Source organism: Strix aluco, chromosome Z (genome assembly GCF_031877795.1).
Source record: "Strix aluco isolate bStrAlu1 chromosome Z, bStrAlu1.hap1, whole genome shotgun sequence".
Taxonomy (NCBI): Eukaryota; Metazoa; Chordata; class Aves; order Strigiformes; family Strigidae; genus Strix; species Strix aluco.
In genome coordinates, this window is record NC_133971.1 from 61,679,571 (window position 1) to 61,700,616 (window position 21,046).

The window sequence follows — 21,046 nt, forward strand, 5'->3', positions numbered from 1 at the left end:
AGTGCTGTGTTTTGGATTTAGTGTGAGAATAATGTTGATAACACACTGGTGTTTTAGTTGTTGCTCTTAAGGAGTTTTCAGTTTCCCATGCTCTGCCAGCAAGCAGATGTACAAGCAGCTGGGAGAGAGCATGGCCAGGACAGCTGACCCCAACTAGCCAAAGGGATATTCCATACCATGGAACGTCATGCTCGGTATTGAAACTGGGGGGGGGCAGGAATCGCTGCTTGGGCATGGGTCAGCAAGCGGTGGGCAATTGGGAGCTCACCCTGGGAGCAGGGAGGAGTGAGTGAGGAAGCAGTTGCATGGTGCTTAGCTGCTGGCTGGGGTTAAACCACAGCAAGGCCTAAACACCTTTCCTGACAGGGAATAAATACAGACATTTCACTGCCTTAACATGATTATGTGTGGAGAACATGGAGGGTTGCAGTGCTCACCACAGGGAGTCTCTAAAGTGTGGCACAGCAGTTACACACCTCCAGTTCCCAAGCATGCGCCATACATGGTATTGAAGGCAAGAATGAAGGAAAAGGGAGACAACCAAAGACCTGTGTATCAGAAACAAAGTTACCTTGAGAAGAAATGGTGTTTGGGTTGCACTGGTAGTATCTGCTGGAGAAATGAATTAAAACTCTCTCTCGTTCCTGAGTTTCTCCGATAAGTGAAAAGGCTTTAAAGAAACTCCTAAAAGAAGAGCAGAAAAAGGTGAAATTAAAGTCATAAATCTCTTTTTGCCTCACGCAGCACACAGAGCAAAGCACACTTCACAGCAAGAAGTACATAAACGCACACCAGACATTTGGTTCCAAGAAACCTTTCTAGGAAAATGCATTATTACCCTGTGTGCAGTTAATCCCAACATTATAGTAAACGAAGCAGGAGTTAAATTACCACCGGTCTTAGCCACGGAATACACAAACTAATAAGCAATTACACCGGTTGAAAGAGCTGTTCCTATTTCTAATATTTGGGGAAGGAACTGGAGCAGGTGCTGTTTATGCATGACAGACATCCAGGGTGTTCTCTGTCCTTTTCTAATTGTCTGTCACTCTTGCACCTTTTAACTTTACACTCATTAGTATTCTTATCCAAATCAGAGGAGCTACTCCAGGTGAAGTCAAGCAGGTGTACTGCAGACTCAGAGCCCACACCAAACATGCAGTCCTCCTTCTGGAGCATCAGAGCTCACCTATCAGAGCGGCCAGGACCACACCAGTCACCTTGCAGAGGGCAGTATGACTACCCGATCTGCAGAAAACAAATGGGGAAGAGGACAGAAGTGTCACAACATCTTACACTGAGCTTCAACACCAGGAGGAGCAACCTGGCCCTCCTGGGTTCCTGCTCATGACAGTCCAGGGTGCAGGGCTGGTGCACACCTGGGCATGCTTGCTAGACACAGCCAGCAAGACTGCACAAAGACGTGGGACACACATCTTCCACTCTTCATCCAATATTTAACCACTCTGCCTCTTAAACACACTGCTACTCTTCCTGCTAGAAAAACTCGCCTCGCAGCCAAAGTAGAACTTCTGCATTTCCCCAAATCCCCACATCCCGGAGCCAAGAGATGACCTCAGAGGTATCAGCCTATGCTCATTTGCCAGGTTGCTTCTAAGGAAAGCCTGAAAACACAAACCTTCTGGGTCTGAAGTACAAAAGGAGTGCTTAATAGACAATTTTTAAATATCCTGTGAAACTGAAACTAAGACCAGATTTGAGAGGCATGGAATACGTTGCTGGAACATTCACGTCTATCTACTCTGGACAAATAAACTTTAAATTTTTCTCTTTAACGTAAGGTCATAGACAGGTTGTACTTGCAATGATCTCACACCCATATGCAGTATGACCTGGCTGGTAATAAATTTCACATGTAATGCATTGCAAATAACCCAATTCACAAGTAGATAAAACTAAGTCTTTGCAGAATTTATCTTCCTTTCCTACCTCATGCCGCCATGGCACATTTTGACAACTAGCCATCTTTCCTCCTCCTTCTCCAGCTCGGGCTCTTTCCAGCAACACCGCCTGCCCATGCCAGGCACCACTGACCTACACTCCCTCCTCCTCTTCAGAACCTTTACTGCCCCTGGAAGCTACTTCAGAGAGGTAACTGATGAAACAACATTTGGTAAATAAGCAAGGCAGGTTCCTCGCTCTCAGAGCATGATGGTGCAGCTGAGGGCCACAGGGGCAACTTTCTGCCCACAGGGAGCACCAGGATGGACTCTGAGAGGGGCTGGAGCAGCAGTCTCACCTCCTTCCCTTCTGCGGTCCTGTGGAGGATATGAGAGATGCATCTGGGAGATGCATGGGCAACGTGGGTCCAGGGTGTGGAAGCAGAGCAGGATGATGAAGGAACAACCCTCCCCATGTCCCAGACTTGCCACTGACAGCAATATGCACGGACCAACAGCCTCCCACAGCCTGGGAGTGTGAGTCTGGGCTGCCACCATGGACTCCAAAATGTTTAACAAACTGCAGCTTGTCAGCTAGCCAGCAGCGACAGGGCAGTTACTGATTGGTCTCTCCAAGTGTGAGGCAACATGCCTCAGCTCCCCCAGGCTTCAGGACAACGCTCTGTCCCTGGCCTCTGTTGCACACTCAGGGCGTGCAACCAGCAGTCACTGCAGCAACTCCTGGCATGTCTATGTCCCATGAGTCAGAGCATATTTTAAAGAAGGTCATGACTATTAATATTAACAGGAGATCTACTGGGAGCAGAGACCTCCTAAAATACATGTCACAAAGCAATTAGGTGTTGGATTTCACAATTTAAAAGTTGGGTATATTTAGCATCACACTTCAGGGTTACTAAAACCCAGAATGAGCACCAGCGCTCCCACCATCCCGGCTGCTCCTGCCTGAGTGGGTGCTCCAGCTCAGCTCCACTGCCCCTACCACTGGAGCAGGTGGCTCGCTCTTCTGCAGGCACGCTTCCTTTCCACTGCCTTTGGCAGGCAGGACTCTGGGCTTTCCTTGGGGTCTGCCACGGTCTCCTGGAGTCAGCCCCCTGGAAACGCATTTGCAAGGCAACTGGCCAGTGCCTGTGGGCCTCCTGGTTTTGTATCATTAGAAAAACACAATAACCCACTTGAGTAACCTCAGCCAGATGACTTAAACTGGCTTTAAATCCCTTTAAACACCCAAACACCAACAACCGTGCTAACAGGCCACTGCTACACCAACTTGATGTTTTGCCTCCTAAGAAAAAAAAATACTGAAAACAAACATTGTTGAGGCTTAATTCCAGTGCAAAAAGGAAGCAAAATTGAAAGGCTGGGTTTTTAAACACCCATGCTGTCAGCTACCAAGTTCAACAGCATTTTCCATGTGGAAGCTTTTGTTGTTCTGCACTTTTTTGGATGCCTCAGAGGAACACAGCGAGGGAGGCTGCTAAGCACATCAAACCCTGATCCTGGCTTTTTGCACTGCAGCCAGGCAGTGCAAGCTCTGAAAGACATCAGCCAAAATATCTGTGCGGCTCAACTGGGAGCAACACCTTCATTCACCAGCAGCACCAGACAGACTACATGTTCCCTGTTTACTGAGTGACTGGTCATTTTCCTCCATCTCCTCCACACCAAGGACCATCTCTAAGCAGGTCCACCCAAACATTTCCTTCTCCAGGAAATGCGATCACTCCAATAGCACTCTAGAGTATGGCAGCATACCAAGCCAAACAGAAGAGAAAAGCTTCATCCCAAAAATGCATCACATCCCTCTCTTCACCCCCTTATGCCCCCACAGGGCAACCACTTCAATCAGGACAACACAGCAAACAGCACTAGTACTATAACAAAAACATAAGGTCTGCAAACGGCCATGTACCTGAGCGAGTAGTCCAGCGTCATGCCTGTGAAGTCAAAAAACTTAAGGTATTCTTCAGCCACAAGCTTGCTGAATTCGTTGCTTTAAACAAACAAATAAAAAAGTAAAGGTTATCATTCACGAGTGAACTCCTCCAGAACCAGCAAGAAGAACGATGTGGCCAAAGGCCTCATATCAGCACATACTTTTTACCCAAATGCTTTGCCACATCAGAGCGTTTGAATCTGTCCAGATGGTAGAGGCGCTTAGCCAGACGCCTGGCTGCTTCCAAATTGCTGCTGTTGCCATTGCTGAGATCGTGGCCAAGGGCTCCAGTGGCATCTTTCTCCTGAAGTTCACTGCTCTCCATGGCAGCACTGGAGTCTAACACTGTACTCTGCAGTTCAGCATTCCTACGAGATGGAAAGAATATGGAGAGAAGAAAAATCAGATTACGTTACAGTTTCAAGAATTCCTCTTAGAAAAAAGGCAATTAATGGTACAGAGGCAAAATTGCACAGTATAGCAAATTCCACTTAATTGAAGGAGCTGTGTACAACAGGGACGTTTATTTAGCAGTCATCAGAGGTTAAGAGAGTTAAACATGGAGTCCCAAATATGGGCTTTCCAGCCCAGAAACACATTCTGCTCTGCACTCACCTTCTGAGTGTGCTGAGCGTCCACAACTTGTGTTTGCTATTGTGTTTGCTATTATCAGCCTACAATTGCACCTGACAACACTGGCTCCTCATTTGCTTCTTGCATTAGTATCTTTTAACCCAGTCATTTTCTTGGCTTGAAGGGGTCCCTGTAAAAGTAGGCCATTAGCCATTTTCCAGGATAAAATGCAGCAAGCAAGCCAGGGTGTTCAGTAGCTCCAAGCTGACTCAGCACAAGTCCCTTCCTCATTCTTTCCCAGTCATCCTGGAAGCAATACAACTCCCCAAACGTAAAATAACATCCTCAGAAGCCTCAGTGGCTTCCGTGCCACCCATAAGCAGCAGGCATTCCACGGGGAGGCACTGCTAGAAAAAGCAGGACTTAGAGCAAGGAACTCAGTTTGGGGAATGGGAGAAAGACACAAGCCACCCAGGGCCTTCTGGAGAATTGTTTGCTTTCCTCCCTTGTGGTGGCAATCATTTCCTTCACCAGCTGCTCAAAGTCAGGGTTTTCAGCATGGCAATACCAGGGCAATTTACATAAATCGTGCATTTATAGATTCCTCCCACCCCTACTACAGTAGGAAAGCTCTGGCTGAGCTGTGCTCCTGCTTTGCTTCTCCCCTCAACGAGGTAAGAGCCCTCCACCCCAGAAAGCACACCCCCACATACACATCCCTGCACACAGGCAGGCTTTTAACTTTGGAAAAGCTTTTCTCTGACACTGGCATAAAAATTCTTGCAAAATCTCATCTCTGTGTGTGTGCATGAAAGCATTTCTATTTTAAAAAAATACTATACAGAAATTCTCTCCACTAAATCCTTGTTTACACAGGGCTAATGAATGATCAACATGGGTCACGCACAGGGCAGATGAGTGGAATGAGTTAAATGTGATTTTAAACACAACACTTCAACATACCACGGTTTCATACACCACTGTAATCTTCGGGCTTGACAAGCCACAGTTAGAACAACCCATCATTGCGCTCCAGTAACAATTATCTAGCCATCTACTGAAGCGTCTGCTAGGCACTTATTAACCCTTTAAAGATGAGATTTTTCATATAACGTGAGCTTAAAATAAAAATCTTTGATATTCTGCATGCCTCCTTTCACACAAATCATCACCTGTGCCCTACCTCTCTTCCCATACATGGTTTAAGAGAAGGAGGTACACAGTGCTCCTACAGGAAGGATACTTGCCCATTCCACCTCTGCTTTCATCCTCCTAGTGCTGCTAGAACACCAAAAGTATCACACTTTCCACACCGTGGGTACAACTTTTTTTATCAAGTATCTGGGGAAAACAGACATTTAACCTGTTCCTAACAGTACTGGGGATTTGATTTTGCATATATTTCAGCATAAATAATAAGGTGCTACAACAAAAGGGTCTCGGTCTCAGTGCTCTAGTAGGGAATTAATACTGTAAATACAATTCCAACAGCATTACCATCACTGACCACCAGCTACCCTAGAAAACAAACAAACAAAAAAACCTCCTGAAATGGGAATGTCTGAAATTCTCTAAATTTGGTCTGCTTCAAACTTCTGAAGAAAGCAAATTCCAGAGTCCTCTGACACACCCCCCAAACAACGCCTTGTCCATTCATCAGGCACAACTGGTTTCAAAGTCCCAGCTCTAACAATTGACAAGAGCAAAGAATAACCAGGTGAGCTAACACATCTACAGAGCCTTCCTTGTACAAACGCTTCAAAAGCCATGTCAACTTGCAGAGCCTCACTCATAAATCACAGCCCTGTTTCACCACTGCTCTTTATTAAAGCCAATATTTAGAGCCCTGAAAGATGGCCAAAGCTGACAAGAAACATCTGCACCCTGCTAGGAACCAGTAAACCATGAGAGTCAACGTTACTGCAAACCACTGTAAGTTTAGAAAGGAAGTTCCAGCATCTGCCACATAGTGAAATAAACAGTACGGTGGCTCCCAGCTTCTGTTTTGCCTCTTGGAGCAGCAGCTGGGATGTGAAGGAGGAACACCCAGCAAGGAGAGCCTGTTCTTTCCCCTGGTTGCCAAAACTAGCCGACAGGGCTGCATAAGAAACCTTATCTCAGACCTTCCTGATTTAAAAATTCATCCTGACGGGGTTTCCCTGTACATGTATCAGGCCAAAGAATATGGGATGCTTCCTTCAGTTATTCTGACAGTTAATTAGTTTATTACTTAATAAGTACAAGAAGGAAATCAAATCAAATCAACAATATAGTCTGTCTGTAACAGAAGCATCTGTTCAGGGAGAATACCAGAAGTAAGACTTCAGTTCTCAAGTCTTTTAGGTGGTGAGAAGACTCAGTGCCCATGTCACTGAAAGCTTAGGAAATGCAGACACCCTGTGCATGATTACTACAAGCCGCCTTCTGGACAGGTCAGTTTAGCAGGGTCTGCAGGGTGTTACTCAGGGGAAAGGCTGATATCTCTTCTTACCTTCAAGTCTTTCTAGGTGCACCATTTTCCTTCCATGGCTCAGTTTCCCCAGCTGCTAAACACAGATAGTAATACTTGCACCCATCTGTAAAGTACTTATAATGGACTCTAATCAAGGACTAGGAGCAACCAAGGCTGCAAACAGGTCTGTCTTCTGCAGTCTACAGTTTCTACACATAGAGTCCACAGCAGCATTACCAGCTAAACAGAGCCAAGAAAAGGGCTTTGTGATGCAGAGCAAGACTGGACATGGATTTCACATGCAGCTTTACTCTTTATCACATAAAAATGAGAAACCTACACTGACAAAAGTGGGCTGAAAATTTCATAATTATATTCCCCCTAATCCTGGATTCAAGGCCAAAAGGGACTGTAACAATACTACTGGTAATTGCCTGTACAGCAGCACCTCTTACATTAATCTCTGCTATCAGAAAACACAGAAAACAGAAGCTACAAAAAACCAGACCCCTTTGGTCTCACAGCATGTGAGCTGTGGCCAGAAACCAGGTCCTTAGACCTTTTCATTTCTGTCCCCAGCAATGCACTCCTGACAGATCCTCCCTCTTTCTGCCAAAGCATCCTCAGGTTCACAGTGAATGCACAGAGGCTGTGACCACCATATCCAGCAGAAAATACAGCAATTCAATAAACAGCTACTATGGTAAATTCAGTACCTTCTACCAGCAGCAGCTGCCCCTCCACACTCACAGATGAAACATGGGCAGACTGTAACATCTGTAAAGCTGATATCCCATAACATACCATAACAGCTAGGCACAGTCTGAAACATTATAGTGTTTTCTTCGCTTATTCCATTATCAACTAGGTCTACAGTGATTTAGCTCCCAATGCCAAGGTATCTCAATTGCGTCATGCTCAGAACTTAGCACACTCGATCTGTTTAAGAATATTCTAGATTCACTTATTCCCACCGCCCCCCCAACCTGGGTTTCACCAAAACTGAAACCATCCACAGCAACTATGGTTGGTGAATGGCTGCAACTTCCAGTCAAAAACAGAGCAAGACCAGTTAATAGTAAGGATACAGACACCTCATATCTCAGTGGTCCACTCACCCAGCCTACAAGGCTGCAACTGGTAATCTCAGCATAAGTACCTGCAGTTTCAGGTGCCTTAAACCTTGGAATGAATCTTCATTTTTTAGCCAATCCACAGAGAAAACATTATCTGTTTTGTCCCAAGGAAGAAAAACATGTTCCATTCTGCTTTATGGAAGAAGAGCTCAGATTCCACACAGAGCTACTGTCCCAGCCACTAACAAGGAGATGATGTTTGGAGTTGACACTGAGTGGCAGGGTGTGATGACTCAGCCTAAGTGCTGTCCTCATCCCAGCCACGTCAGCGATCCCAATTTGCCCCTGCTTGCAGCTCTTGCCAGTCTGAAGCGTAGAATACACTCTGTGGCACATGGTCTCCCCTGGATGCACATGGGACAATTCCCCAAGGAACGCTAACCTGGCATGCATGTCTGGAGGGAGTGCACTGGATGCACTGATTTCAGGGGGAGCTTGAATGAGACAGGGCTGGGACCTTCCCAGGTCTTTTTCGAAAGAGAAGAGAAGGAAACAGGAGGAAAACGAATCTTTTCTCTCAAATAAATCTGCATGCCTTTAACATCAGCTTTACTTTAAGGCAAGCTAAGCCAGGCATTTGCCAGCAAAGTCCATCACAGCAAAATGCAGCAGTGATTAAAAATAAGGAAGGGTGGGGAGGCATTCTGGTGCGCTAAAGCTAGGGCCAGAACAAATGTTGTTTTCATCAGGAGTACAACATCCACCAGGGAGTCATGGTGGGGCTGATAATCACCCCCTGCAGCACTGTGCTGCCCTGGTGTTTTAAATGCCTTCACTCCCGTCCGCCTTCTCCTCCTGGACACCATCCCCTCAACCATAACCATCAACTCTGGCTGTGAAAAGCACACTCTATTTCTAATTCAACAGCACCTCAGCAGCAGCTCTCACCTCACAGTGTGGCAGGGACATCAGAAGGGCAGAAGCACTTGGATGCCCCTGACATTAGCCTGGACTGCTGGGGGGAGAAGACCTCCCCCTCTGCAAGAAGTCCTGCCCTGAGAGAACGAATCCCTGCCTCACAACCCTTCAGAGAGCCGTGAACACTCAGCCTGTGATACCCTTCCACGTTTAAGAGATGACCAGAAACGATCATTGGCACAGGTTTAATTTTGTTTCAAGAGAGCCGAAAAGCCACGCTTGAACAGTCTGGCTCTAAAAGGAGTAGCCCCCACCAGAGAAAGCAAAGAAATCCCAGCAGCCGTGGGACGTGATGAGTCAGTTCCTGCTGCAAACAACCAGCCACACAGACAGCTGGGAACAGCTCGGCTGCAGCTTTGCTGTAGCTCTGAACCAGCTTCTTCAGGGCCAGGAGAGAGCAAGCACAAAATCAAGTCAAGCAAAGATTTACCTTGCCAGTTACCTCCAACTCGAAGGCTCTTCCAAGATACAACCGTAGGAAGGGGAGAAAAATAATAAAAATAAAAATAATGCCCTTTCCTAGCTGATGACTCACTGTGCTATTTTACTCCAAATGGTTTAATCAGCTTTGAAGTCCTACATATGGATTCTCTTCAAAGACATGCTTTGAAGTAGATGCCTCTTTGAGGACTGACACAGCTGCACTTTGCTGCAACTCGATTCAGTGGGTGTCTCATGAGCACAGCATCAGTCAGGACACATGAAGGAAGGATGGTTTCTACAACCCAGAGTACTCACCGAGGATCCATTAAAAAGTACCTCAGCCCTGTCACATCACACATAGAGGGGCAAAGTAGAAAATAAACAAACAAGCCCTGTAATCTCCTACTGGTTATCAATAAAATGCATATGCGAAGTCAACTTCAGGGACTGAAATGCATGTTGCTGCTTAAAAATAACCTCTTGCTCCCTACAATCATCTGCCTTTTTCTTTGATTAAAAGAATTCCCACCGATCGGAAGTAGGGAGCTAACAGCTAAAGCGTTCAGAAAATGCCATTTCTGGTAGGCTTGCATAGGAGCAAATGCAAACACTATCATTATGGGATCACAGCATTAGGACAAGAAGCCTCACCACACACAGGGACAGGATTGCAGCCCTTAACAAGAGACAGCACGTCCTTTACTACACAGATATGCTGGCCTGTTGCCACCTGAAGTACAAATGTTTTGCTAAAAATACTTCAGATCTGATTCCCTTTCAACCTCAGGCTCCTTACGTCACTGTGGCGGGGGTTAGCAATCACAAAGAGACTCTCACCACAGTAATGCCCCCATCCCTGGAAAGTGAAAACGTAGCCCTTGCCACAGAGGGTGTCCAAGGGCTGCCTCCACAACAGCGATTTCTGACAGATGCACTGACACATCCAACAGACCAGTCTACACATCATGATAGTCACACACTCAGGATCTGGCCCACCTGCCCCAAGACCTGAGCAAAAACCAGACCCAAAGAGTGCATTGTCCACCCATGACCTTGCTCAGAAAACACTCAGACCCTAAATGTTTCAGGACCTCTTGGGCTCTCTTCCCTGAGTCCACCCACCCCCCCACATGCTGAGGGTGCCAAGAGCCATCCCCTTGCTCAGCACCAGAGTGACATTTCCCCATGAGAGTCCTGCAGGGTCCTCCAGGACAGAAGCAAATCTGGGAAGACAGCAGAGTACTTCCCCCATCACTTGGGCTTGGTTTAACTGTTTGGAGACTGCTCCAGGGAGTGCCTATTAACAGGCAGCTGGTCCAGGTGGTCCTCCCTGGCAGTGAGCAAACAGAAGCATAAAAATATGGGTGTTAAGGCTTCCTTGCAGATGTGCAGATGGAGTGTTTCAGCGCTAGCAGCAGTATCGCATAGGAGCTTTACGTTGCAACCATGCAGCAAAATGAACTGCCTGTCATCAAAAAGAATAGTTAATAATAATATAATAAAAATAATAAAAGAGTTCCACAATAAAGAAAGAACAACCACCAACCAACCCCCAGCTCACCCAGCTGTGTTAGCAAGGAGTCTGCATGATACGTGCCCTGTTCTTCTCCACCAGTGCCTCTGCATCACATCCGAAGCTATACGTGCCTCTACACTGCCCTGCCAGCCACCAGGCTCTGCCTCTCTCTATCCCAACAGACAGACAGAGGAAGAGAGTTAACACTCAATAACGTGGAGTGGGGCTTGACTGGCAGACAGTCCTGGCTAATGGATGAGACGGCAGGCTGCACTCTGGGACCAACTCAGAGCTCACAGAGATGCCTCGATTTCAGTGAATGAAGGCTTCCTGACCTAAATGGCTTTGACTTTAATGGAGATATGCCAACAGATGCCAGCTTAGAAGCTGAGCTGCTGACAGCTTTATACTGAGGCACTTTGTGCAGCAAACCGATCAGCTGCTCCCCCCCTTTTTTTTTTTTGTTTTCTTTTCTGTCTCTGTCAGCTCCTGGATTTTTGTTTTGTTTGTTTTATTTTCAGATGAGGCTGGGAACCGAAGAGGGGAGAAGTCAGCAGCCCTTTTTCCCCTAAAACAAGTTTATTTAGGAACTAAAAGCAGTTTTACAAACTGTCACTAAACTGGTGTTGCAAGCACCTCATTAGCCAGAGCAAAGGCAAACTCACATGCTGTGTTTCCAGAGCCTTGATAAAGCAATGTCACCTTCCTATAGGGAATCAGTGCGGCTTAACATTTTTGAAGTTACTAAACTGTGCAATAAAGGGGCAAATCCTCAGTTGCAAAAATGCTACCAGTTTCAGAAATTCACCTGCAGATTGTGCCACTTCATCTATCCCTGGATTTAACATATCCATGCCAGCATATTGTGCTTAATAGGGGCTCAACAACTGACAGCTGTAGTAGCCCATGTGCAGGCAAATGGGCTCTAGCATGTGTTTGCTTCCTCCCGTGCTGCACATGCTTTGGACACATTCACTCTTCTAGGACTACCATCAGCGGCATCCTCTGAATAACCTTCCTTATCCTGGGCATATGAATGGCAGCAAATACAAAGTACTACCTTCTGACAGTCCTAGCTCTCCTAGGTCCCAGAGGCTGTAAGCAGCTGAGACATGTCTGAAGGCCAAAAAACGCCTGCTTGGGAACACAGGGATCTCAGCAGATTTCATGCCAAATGAAAAAATTCAACCAGGTCAAAAAGTAAGTCTTCAAGGGGAAAAAAAGTTCTACCAGACTGCTGTTGGACAGACTAATAAAATGAATGAATGAAGGTTATGTGTTAGGTATGTAAGTACTGAGTCTCATACCTACACTGAAAATCAAATACAAGCTACCTTGGACAAAAAAAAAACCCAAACAACAGAGTGTGAACTGAAAACCAGAAGTATAGCTGGCATGCAGGATACTGATAAACTGGGAGGAAACTTAGGGAATCAACCTGGAGAAAGGGATCAAAACAGGTTTATTTGCCAGTAAAGTTTATTGTCTCAAAGAAGGAATAAGCAGAGTGCCAACTAAGAAACTACTGGAAATGACCCATACAAAGAAGAAAGAAAACAACTATGGGCACTACTATGAGAGGCCCAAACTAAGAGTAACCTGGCAGCCATTGGGAGATGCAGTCTACATTCTTGTGCATTTATTCTGAGAACCGCCAGATTGCTTTAGAGAGTTTGTTTTTTCCCCCCCTTGAATTACAAAATAATACATATGTGACTAAATCTGTGTTTGCATCTCTAGGGGGAAAAAAAAAACCACAAAACCAGGACTTGCAAAATTTGCTGAGCACCAGCAGTTCTTTGAAGATGATGGCAGGTGGCAAATATTTAGCATTTTTGAGGATTAGGAGCTGCAATGCAGATTTTTTTTTTTTTCTCTCCTGATTTAGAAAAATCTTGGGCGATGTTCTACCAACAGAGGCCACACCTTCTAAGACAACTCAGGAAAAGAAATGCCTGAAGTTTTTTGGGCTTTTTTAATTTCTCGTTCTGACTGTAGCACACAAGGGAAGAGGGAATGGGAAGTCTGCTATAAATAATGCAGAAAAAAGAAAGTTTAAAATAAATTCTGTCTTTAAAGTCTGAAAGTTCAAAAGAAATGATCACTAAGAAAATGTTATACTTCACTTCTAGACACACCGATGCTCACTGTATACATAGCAAAGAGTACTCACTTTTCCCTCAGGTATATCTTACTGCTTTGGAAATACATCCCCTTCCTCCTACTCTGATTTGCTGTAAATGATTACACTAAGTTCAGGCAATGCAAACTCAGGCTTGACGTCTGGGTAGCACCTTGCAAACAGTCTTCCTTATTGCCTCTGCAAGTAAGACTAAACTTCCATATGCTAGGGCTGAACCTTACTCTGTCTCAACACAATGGACTGGCACGAGAAGGGGGAAACATAGTACCTGGGGTGCAGGTGTGACAGCAGGGACTGCATGCCCTGCAGGGATAACACGGGGGGAAGGGGACCCAATGCAGCCCAAATGCAGTATCTTTATTGCCACGGCAAAGCTTCATTACACTAGCAACCTGTGGCTCAGCACATTTCATGGGGACCCCATGGTGCCCAGCAAGGCTGCTCCTCAGCTCTGAAACCTCACACACTCCCCCACCTCCCCTAGTTCTCTCACACCCACCTGGGGAAACTTAAGGCTACTTCAGCTGCAGAAATTTGTTCTTCACCCAAAGGGATGATCATTACATACCTAAGAAAGAGATTAAGCCCCCCAAAAGACACCAAGAGTTGGAACCGTTCCCAAAGGAAGAAAAGCTGCATGCCCTTCTCCCCCAAGCATCCCTCCTCCACTGGTGAGACACAAAGTGCACCTAAGCTGTGCTAGGAAAGGACAATTTGCAAAAGCAAGCCAACTTGTCCTGCAGGAAAAGCCAGGGGCGAGCTGACATGCCCCTGGCCTAAGGAAGCATGGCAGGTGGCTGTCAGAGTGGATACCTCACAGGGTTCTTCCCAGGACTTACTGCGTTTAATCACGGCCAGCAGCTGATAGGGAGGACAGCAGGGATGAAACATCCACACACCCAGGAGCCCACAGGAACTTGCAGCCTACAAGCCTCTAATAATTTACTTTTTTTCCTCCTTTTTTTTTTCAATTCTGAAGGCATGTGACTGGCCTTCACATACCAGAGCTGACCCCTCCCAGAGCCAGCGATTTCCTAAGAGCAGAGAAGGATGTTACCCTCCCGCTTATTCATTACAGAACTACCCTTCCTTGCCGTTACGCATTAAAACCTCACGCCATCTAGGGTCCGCATATCAGTTACACTCAGGGTCCCTCCAGAGAGATGTAGAAGGTGCTGTGGTACTCAGCTACCTGCTATGAGGAGGGCATGGCCTTGGGGAGCACCGGCTCCTCCTTTCCTAATTGGCACACGGCTTTCAATTTCCAGGTGTAAACCATTAACTCTTTGATCTCGCATCCACCCTCCCCTTCTGTACCGGACCGTGAAGAACTGCTAGTATTTCACACTCTGTTCCCCCATAAATTAGTACTGGTACATGGAAGTGTACTCTCTCCCCATGCACTCCCCCACATATTTTTTCATGTCACTGAAGCACTACAGCACAGGGAACTGTTAAGGTTTTGATTTCAGTTTTTGTTTGCTTGGGTTCGCAGTGCGGTTTCTGGAAAAGGGGTGGTTATGCTTCTTGTTGTGCCGCCCTGCAACGTCGCACTGCTTTGCTCCCAAGCCCTCCGCGCCCCAAATTCCCCCGCTTGGCTTTGCACTTGCCACTGTTCACACGCGGAGGCCCCATACCTGCCTACAGGACGGGGTCCTCTACTGCTCTCCTGCCTGCACCGCTCCCCGGGACCGCACGCCCGAGGGTGGGCAGGGGAGCTGCAAGGGGGAGCCGCGGCTCCGCAGCGGGCACAGGGACCTCCGGTGGCTCCGCGCTGTATCGCAGCGAAGCTGCCGCCTGAGCTCCGGCCGGCGGCTGCGGGATGCAGGGCCTCGAGCGCGGCCTGGGCCGGGCGGAGCGGGGTGCGGGCCGTCCCCACCGCGTCCCCCGGCAGAGCTGCAGCACTTCGGCGGGTGCCCTCGATGCTCTGCAGCGCCAGGCTGGCGCGGGGAACCACCGCCCCAACGCAGCCACGGGTGTGCGGCACTACAGCGAACAAGGACACGCAGCAGAAGGCACGAAGGTGCCTTGCTACAGTGGCTACCGCTCACTTACCATACACGTGGGCTTTCGGGTGAAAAAACAAATCTGGGATTGCTTCAGGCAATACAACCACGCATGGAAACTCTTAGAAATAGTACCCATGGCTCAGGCGACTATTTCTGGTTAACCTGAGTATCACAGTGACACACCATCCTGATCCCTCTGTGAATAAATCCCATGCAGACCCCAGCATGCACACAGTGCTCCTCACCCACACACTGTAACACCATGATTTGTTGCTGCCTCCAACAATATAGCATACACAATCTATCAGTCACCTGTACCCTGGTGCAATACAACATGATACTGGAATATCATGGGGGGGGTGTTTAATATGGTTATTGTCCAGAGGTGGGTACATTCATGGCTGGCTGTACTGCTGCAGCTACACTCTGTACTGGCACCTACCTTAACAGAGTGAGCCCCTAAACAGGGCTCGTCCCTAAAGAGCCCTCCAGACTACAACATCAGAGCTTCCTAACAAACCCACTGTCGGGGACAATTTTTTTTTTTTTTTTAATTAAGGGGGAAAAAGAAGAATTTTAAAATCCTCTGTTGGTTTATCACTATGGCTACAAATGTAAACTAAAATCAACTCCTAAGGAAATCCACACTAGGCATGCACCTAAACTGTCTAAGCATTATCTAAGCACACCTTGTCTTAGTGGTGAACTTCTGTCTTGATGAGCCAGGGTGGACCTTACTTGACAATACTTTTTAGATACCAGATGCTGCACCTATGGGGTAACAGAATCAGGGTCTACATGTACTGCTTGTCCTCGATTGCCCAGTCTTACGGCAATCTCTGGTTTCAGTACAAGTAAGGAGCTGTAAGTGTCAGGACTGACCTCAGTTTCCGGCTACCTACTGGTTGTAGCAGATTAGCAGTCACTCACTGCCTATCGGCACCAAGCAGCTCAGGGCCCTACAAGATTTAAACACCTTTTTTCCAGTAGGACTGATGGAAAAAACATTCTAAACTGCTAAGTCCTTCTGCCTGTTCTTTTAAGGGCAAACTGTACCTTAATCCATAAAGTTAGCAAAACTACTTCTCCTCAAAGGACTTAACTTTCACACTAGCACTAAAGAAATAGAACAGGTAGAAGCCCTCCCGCAACTGACTCCCAGGAAAGCTCAGAGTAGGTTAGTCCCATCTAAGGGAGTAGTCTAAGGACTCTTAGATAATGTTCTGTCCCTGGAGGATGGAGACCCGAGGCACCTTTGTCACTGACAAGGTCCCTCACCCCTCCGCGGATTACTGCTTTTGACTCAACCCCCCACTTTGCCTGTTGCTGCCTTTCACTCTCCCCACCCTCTTTGACAACACACAAGGAGGAAAGTTTGCTCATAGACTAAGTTTCTACAACTATCACAGTATTTTCTGAACACTTAGCCTAGTTTTTGCTTCTCACATGAGTCTTCTTTTAATAGGTTTTCTTATCTCTCCCTTTACCTAAACAGAAATTATTAACATTTTTGCAATGCTCCCTCCTCTCTCAATCAGTAACTAGTGCACAGATGAAAGAAGCAGCTAACAGTCTCTAATCCCATGAATTAGGAGCAAAACCTTGTCCCAACTGAAGTAAACAGCAAAACTCCTACTGACTTCAAGAGAGGAAAAGCTATGCCCAGAGACACACCTTTAACACCCAAATCACGAACTGCACTTGGACAACTCATCCACGTGCACAAGGTGTTGCTGTTCCTAAAACTGCTGCTAACAAATTCAGGTATCACTGAGGCTGAACAAGGTTCACCTGTAACTCCTCAAGGGACAGGTCACAGAGATGCGACAACAGTAGCCAGCCTTGTATCACCTACAAAACTTTCAGAAAGTATATTTGCACTTTTCAAATGAACAGCAGTTTTGGATTACTCAGTTCTCTCCCGCAGCTCACTCTGTTACACTGGAAAGTGTTCTGTGTAGAAAAAATGCAGTGTTGAAAGAGGCAAAACTACACTCTGCAACAGTCACTGAAGTAAACAGACAGCAGGGAAAAATCAGCAGGCACACAGAAAGCCCACCCGCTGCTTTTACCTTTCCAAACGAGGGACTTCCGTTACGTCTCCTCTGAAGAATGTTTCACTTACATCCCTTAAGCCATTGGCGATGCCTTCACTGCAGGCCTTCACCTCCCCATCAGGGGAAAGCTGCAGGACATCAGGCTGCCCCAAGGCTGACGTCCGATCTAAAAACTGGCTGCCCTCCTTCATGCGCTGCTGGATCATGGGAGTGAGTGGCATCTCAAAGCTGAAGTAGCTATCGGGCTCTGAGTACAATGTCTCCAGCGACTCTGCGCTGTAGTATAAAGATGCATTGTCTAGGATGTTTTCGAACTGTGAGCTGTACAGATCAGTGGAGACATCGGAGTGCCTCTGCCCAAGGACATCTTCATATCCTCCTGTGGCTGCTTCCCCCTCCTCCATCATCCTGAAAATGAATCAGAACAGCTCGTTTCAGCTATGGCACAAGGTTTAGACCTCTGAGTGAACCTCCTCGCCTTGCACCTTTGCAAACAGAAAGGTCAAATGTGGCTTGGTGCAGGAGAGGACACTGTGGGTAAAATGCTAGTTTCTCCTTGCAACACCTCCGTTCATGACTGGCACCATCTCCCTCTCTGGTGACATAAAAAGAAACAATCTTCTGGGTAAAGAGGGGGGTGGGGGGAAAGCCTAATATTGTCTAACAGATAACATCAGCTGCTTATGTGCAAAGGAGAAGAGCACTCACAAATGCGTAAGGTCGCAGCTAGCACCACTCCCATACCAGAGGCTGCACAGGTCAGAGATATGCACCCAGATGGAGCCTCTGCCTCCAGAGGACAGTTTGCTGGCTCTTCAGTCCTAGGGCTGGGATCTTCGGCAAAAGGCTCGAGGAAATCCCTCCAAAACGCAAAGGGAAGCAAATGCAATTAAAAACCTGGAGCCAGAAGAACGAGATTTGAAGGAGAAAAACTTGGCCTGCTTGCAGATGCACAGGGGAGGGTGTAGCATCCCCCTGCAGAGAGTTGTCTTCTCTGCTGCACCAAACAATGCGCAGCTTCTCATGGCACGTGCCCAGTGTCAAAGCTGCCCACCCGAGCAATCCCACACGCTAGCCAAAGCAAAACTCTATGGATCCCAAGGTGCAGAGGCAGGAGCCTTGCAGAGATCCTGCTGTTTCAGCAGCAAAAACCCCACCAGGTAAGAGTGGGCACGGTTTGCTCAGAGTGTGCCGGTGGGACCCTTTGCTTTGTCAGAGATGTGCATCAGGAAAGAAAAGTGAGCAAATTGGGATGCTCTTGTAAAAAGCAGCACACAATTTTTACAATATATATAGCTAAAATTATATAAACACAGGTAGGTAGATTATATAGAAAGCACATTACAGCATTTACCCTCTTATAACACACAAGGCTCCAGGTGAAATGTCTTTATTATCCAACTTCTCAGAGGTGCTCGCACTGTTCTTGCACGAACTCTGTCTGAAACCAGAAAATCTGGCCAGGCGCATATGGCCAGGCCTGCATGCTGCTTATATTTAGTAACATGCCATGTCCAGATACCAACTACACCTGCTACAGATGCTTTGTCATACAGCTGTTACTCTACAAACAGTAAGAGACATCTTATTTCCAAACCTGACACAGATTTCAAACTTCAGCAATGGGGTGTGGACAGGTTTCAGCCTCAACTTCATGCACTAGACACCACCACCAGGCACAAACTGCTACCATTGCCACCACGCCACAGGCAGCCTGCAAACATTCACTGTTTGCCATTAACTCCTAAAGGGGTAAGCAGAAGCCACGTACTTGGGATGAGAGAAACCGCGCCTGCCCCCTGCACCCCACCAAGCACCATCTCACCTGCCCTGGCCTCTGGCTAGTACAGCTGTCTCCTCCTCGTCACGGTTGTTCTTGTCCTTCACAAAAACTTCATCCTGCCCACTTTCATTGAGCAGCGCTAGAGGAGTGGCTCCAGAGGCAGTGGGTCCCAGCCTTGGGTCGTCACAGGCCTCACTCCAAGCACTGTCCAGCAAGGAGACCAAGCCTGGGGAGACCATCAGTGGTGCAGGGTAGCTGGACGTTTTGGGGAACGCCTTCCTCTCCACAGACACAGTCTCCAGCAGCGAGTGCTTCTTCCTTCTCTGCTCCTCGGCTTTTTGCAGCCATAAAATCTCCACCCCTTGAAATTCTACATGTTTGCTCACAGCTGCCTCTTTAGAGAGCCTCCTCTCAGGACCCATTTGCATTTTGCCTTGACTGTACGCTGAAAACTCCTCAAAATGCGCCCACCCCTCCACTCTGCTGGCTGCTTCCAGGTTTGTCACAGATGGTCTATGACAGCTTGTCTCCTGCGCTATGTGGACCTCCTCAGCTTTATTACTGATGGCTTGCAAGGACTCGGACTGCTTTTCTCCAGTCCATATTGCAGCCAGATCTTTCTCTATGATCAAATGCATTTTTTCCTCAGCTGTTCGTTCAGATGGAAGAGGCATGTCTGAGGGTTTTTCTCGGCCTGCTGGAACTGGTTCTCTGGCTGCCTTCACATTCTGGCTGCCAGTAACGCTCTTTTTTTCCATTTGGGTCTCTGAATCAAGAGAAGTATTTGTTCTCTCTTGCACCTTTGTTGCTTCCAACCCTCCAGAGCTTTTTGTAATCTCTGGCAAGTTACTCGCAAGTTGCAAACGTTCTGGGCCATGCAGCTGCGCTGCCCCAGTGTCAGGTCTCAAATTGTCTGCAGGAGTTGCACGCTGAGGAAGTGGCCTGCCAGATACCGGGTGGTGACTGTCCCGTCTTTCTGGACTGCGTGTCACAGGCTCTGCTGCGCACGGCAATGAAGCCCTTCGCACGTCTCTGCTTGGCTCTACAGTGCCGTACTCTGGAAATTCATTGATGATGGTATGAGGGAGCAAAGTGCTGCTTCCATGGCCACTACCTGCAAAAAAAAAAAAAAAGAGTGGGTCTATCTACTGCATGCATAAGTAAAAAGTCTGGCCTTCCTTCCCAGCCCTCTTCTAACAGAGTTAACTATGCTCTCCTCTGCAGGGAAAACACTGTTCAGTTTAACTCATTTCTGCATACTGTCACACTGCAGTTATCCAGAGCTGGTCCTTTCATACAGGAGTTTTTGGGCAGCCCTACTTTGGGAGTGTGCACTGCCAAGGGGTGAATGCCAGAAATGTCTGCTACACTTTAGAAAGGGTCCCAGTGGCCCACAAACAGTCTGAGGCCACAGGCCAGGCGCAAAGGCTGAAGAAAACAGATATTCAGGCGTTTGACATCCATCCACAGCATGCGCATACACCTTGGTTTTATTTTTTTAAAAAAAAGGTTTTGGGCCATTTTCACTCGTAAAGATGAAACACTGGAAAGATAATCAGTTACTCCCCATTTATTCTACAGCCTTGACAAAACCAATTAGCTAAATTACAAAGCAGTTAATGAGCAATTCAACCTTCTGCCAGCCCTAACAACTCAGGTAACAACTCAGGTTGCTGTGATGTACGCATACCGAGCAGTTCACATTTTCTGTTGCAGCAAATCCACCTACCCCTCCCCGTGCTGCTTTTCCAACTGATCTAAACAAAGCAGGAGTGAAAACAAATGGTCCCATCTTCCAAGCGCCAAGCACCCAGTGGCTCCCATTGTTGTGGGGTAACAGAGAACCAGCTGTCCTCAGAGGGACCTCATGGATGACACAATGACAGATATTTGGCCACCTTATACTACCCCAAGGAGGAACGGAGCTTTTGAAAACAAAAAATGGCAACAGCTGCATTCGCTGCACCCTTATGGAAAAAACTGGCCTGGAGTATAACAGTGCTTTAAAACAAACAATGGGGGGGCCAGATCCAAACACCTACTGTGAAAAATGTCAGGGGTGACAGCTCTGAAACCAGACACCAACTTGCATTCAGACACTCTGCCCTGCTCGAGGTGCATCTCTAGGCATTGCATTGCAAACTGATCCCCATCTCCACTCCTAGCAGGCTGGACACA

The 21,046-nt window shown here is 47.2% G+C and overlaps 1 protein-coding gene across 7 annotated transcripts in view; it reads right to left on the reverse strand.

The window, feature by feature from the left end:
- PSD3 (pleckstrin and Sec7 domain containing 3) overlaps positions 1 to 21,046 on the reverse strand; it is a 111,585-nt gene that overhangs the window by 64,904 nt on the left and 25,635 nt on the right. For 6 of the 7 annotated variants that reach the window (XM_074811915.1, XM_074811914.1, XM_074811913.1 and 3 more), the window contains 5 exons: positions 18,911 to 19,982; positions 17,101 to 17,493; positions 4,020 to 4,226; positions 3,835 to 3,915; positions 572 to 684 (listed from right to left, as the gene is read on the reverse strand). In XM_074811915.1, coding sequence (XP_074668016.1) covers positions 572 to 684; positions 3,835 to 3,915; positions 4,020 to 4,226; positions 17,101 to 17,493; positions 18,911 to 19,982 — 1,866 coding nt within the window. Of the gene's footprint in view, positions 1 to 571; positions 685 to 3,834; positions 3,916 to 4,019; positions 4,227 to 8,042; positions 8,079 to 17,100; positions 17,494 to 18,910; positions 19,983 to 21,046 lie in introns of those variants that run through there. The other variant, XM_074811919.1, reaches the window with a different exon arrangement.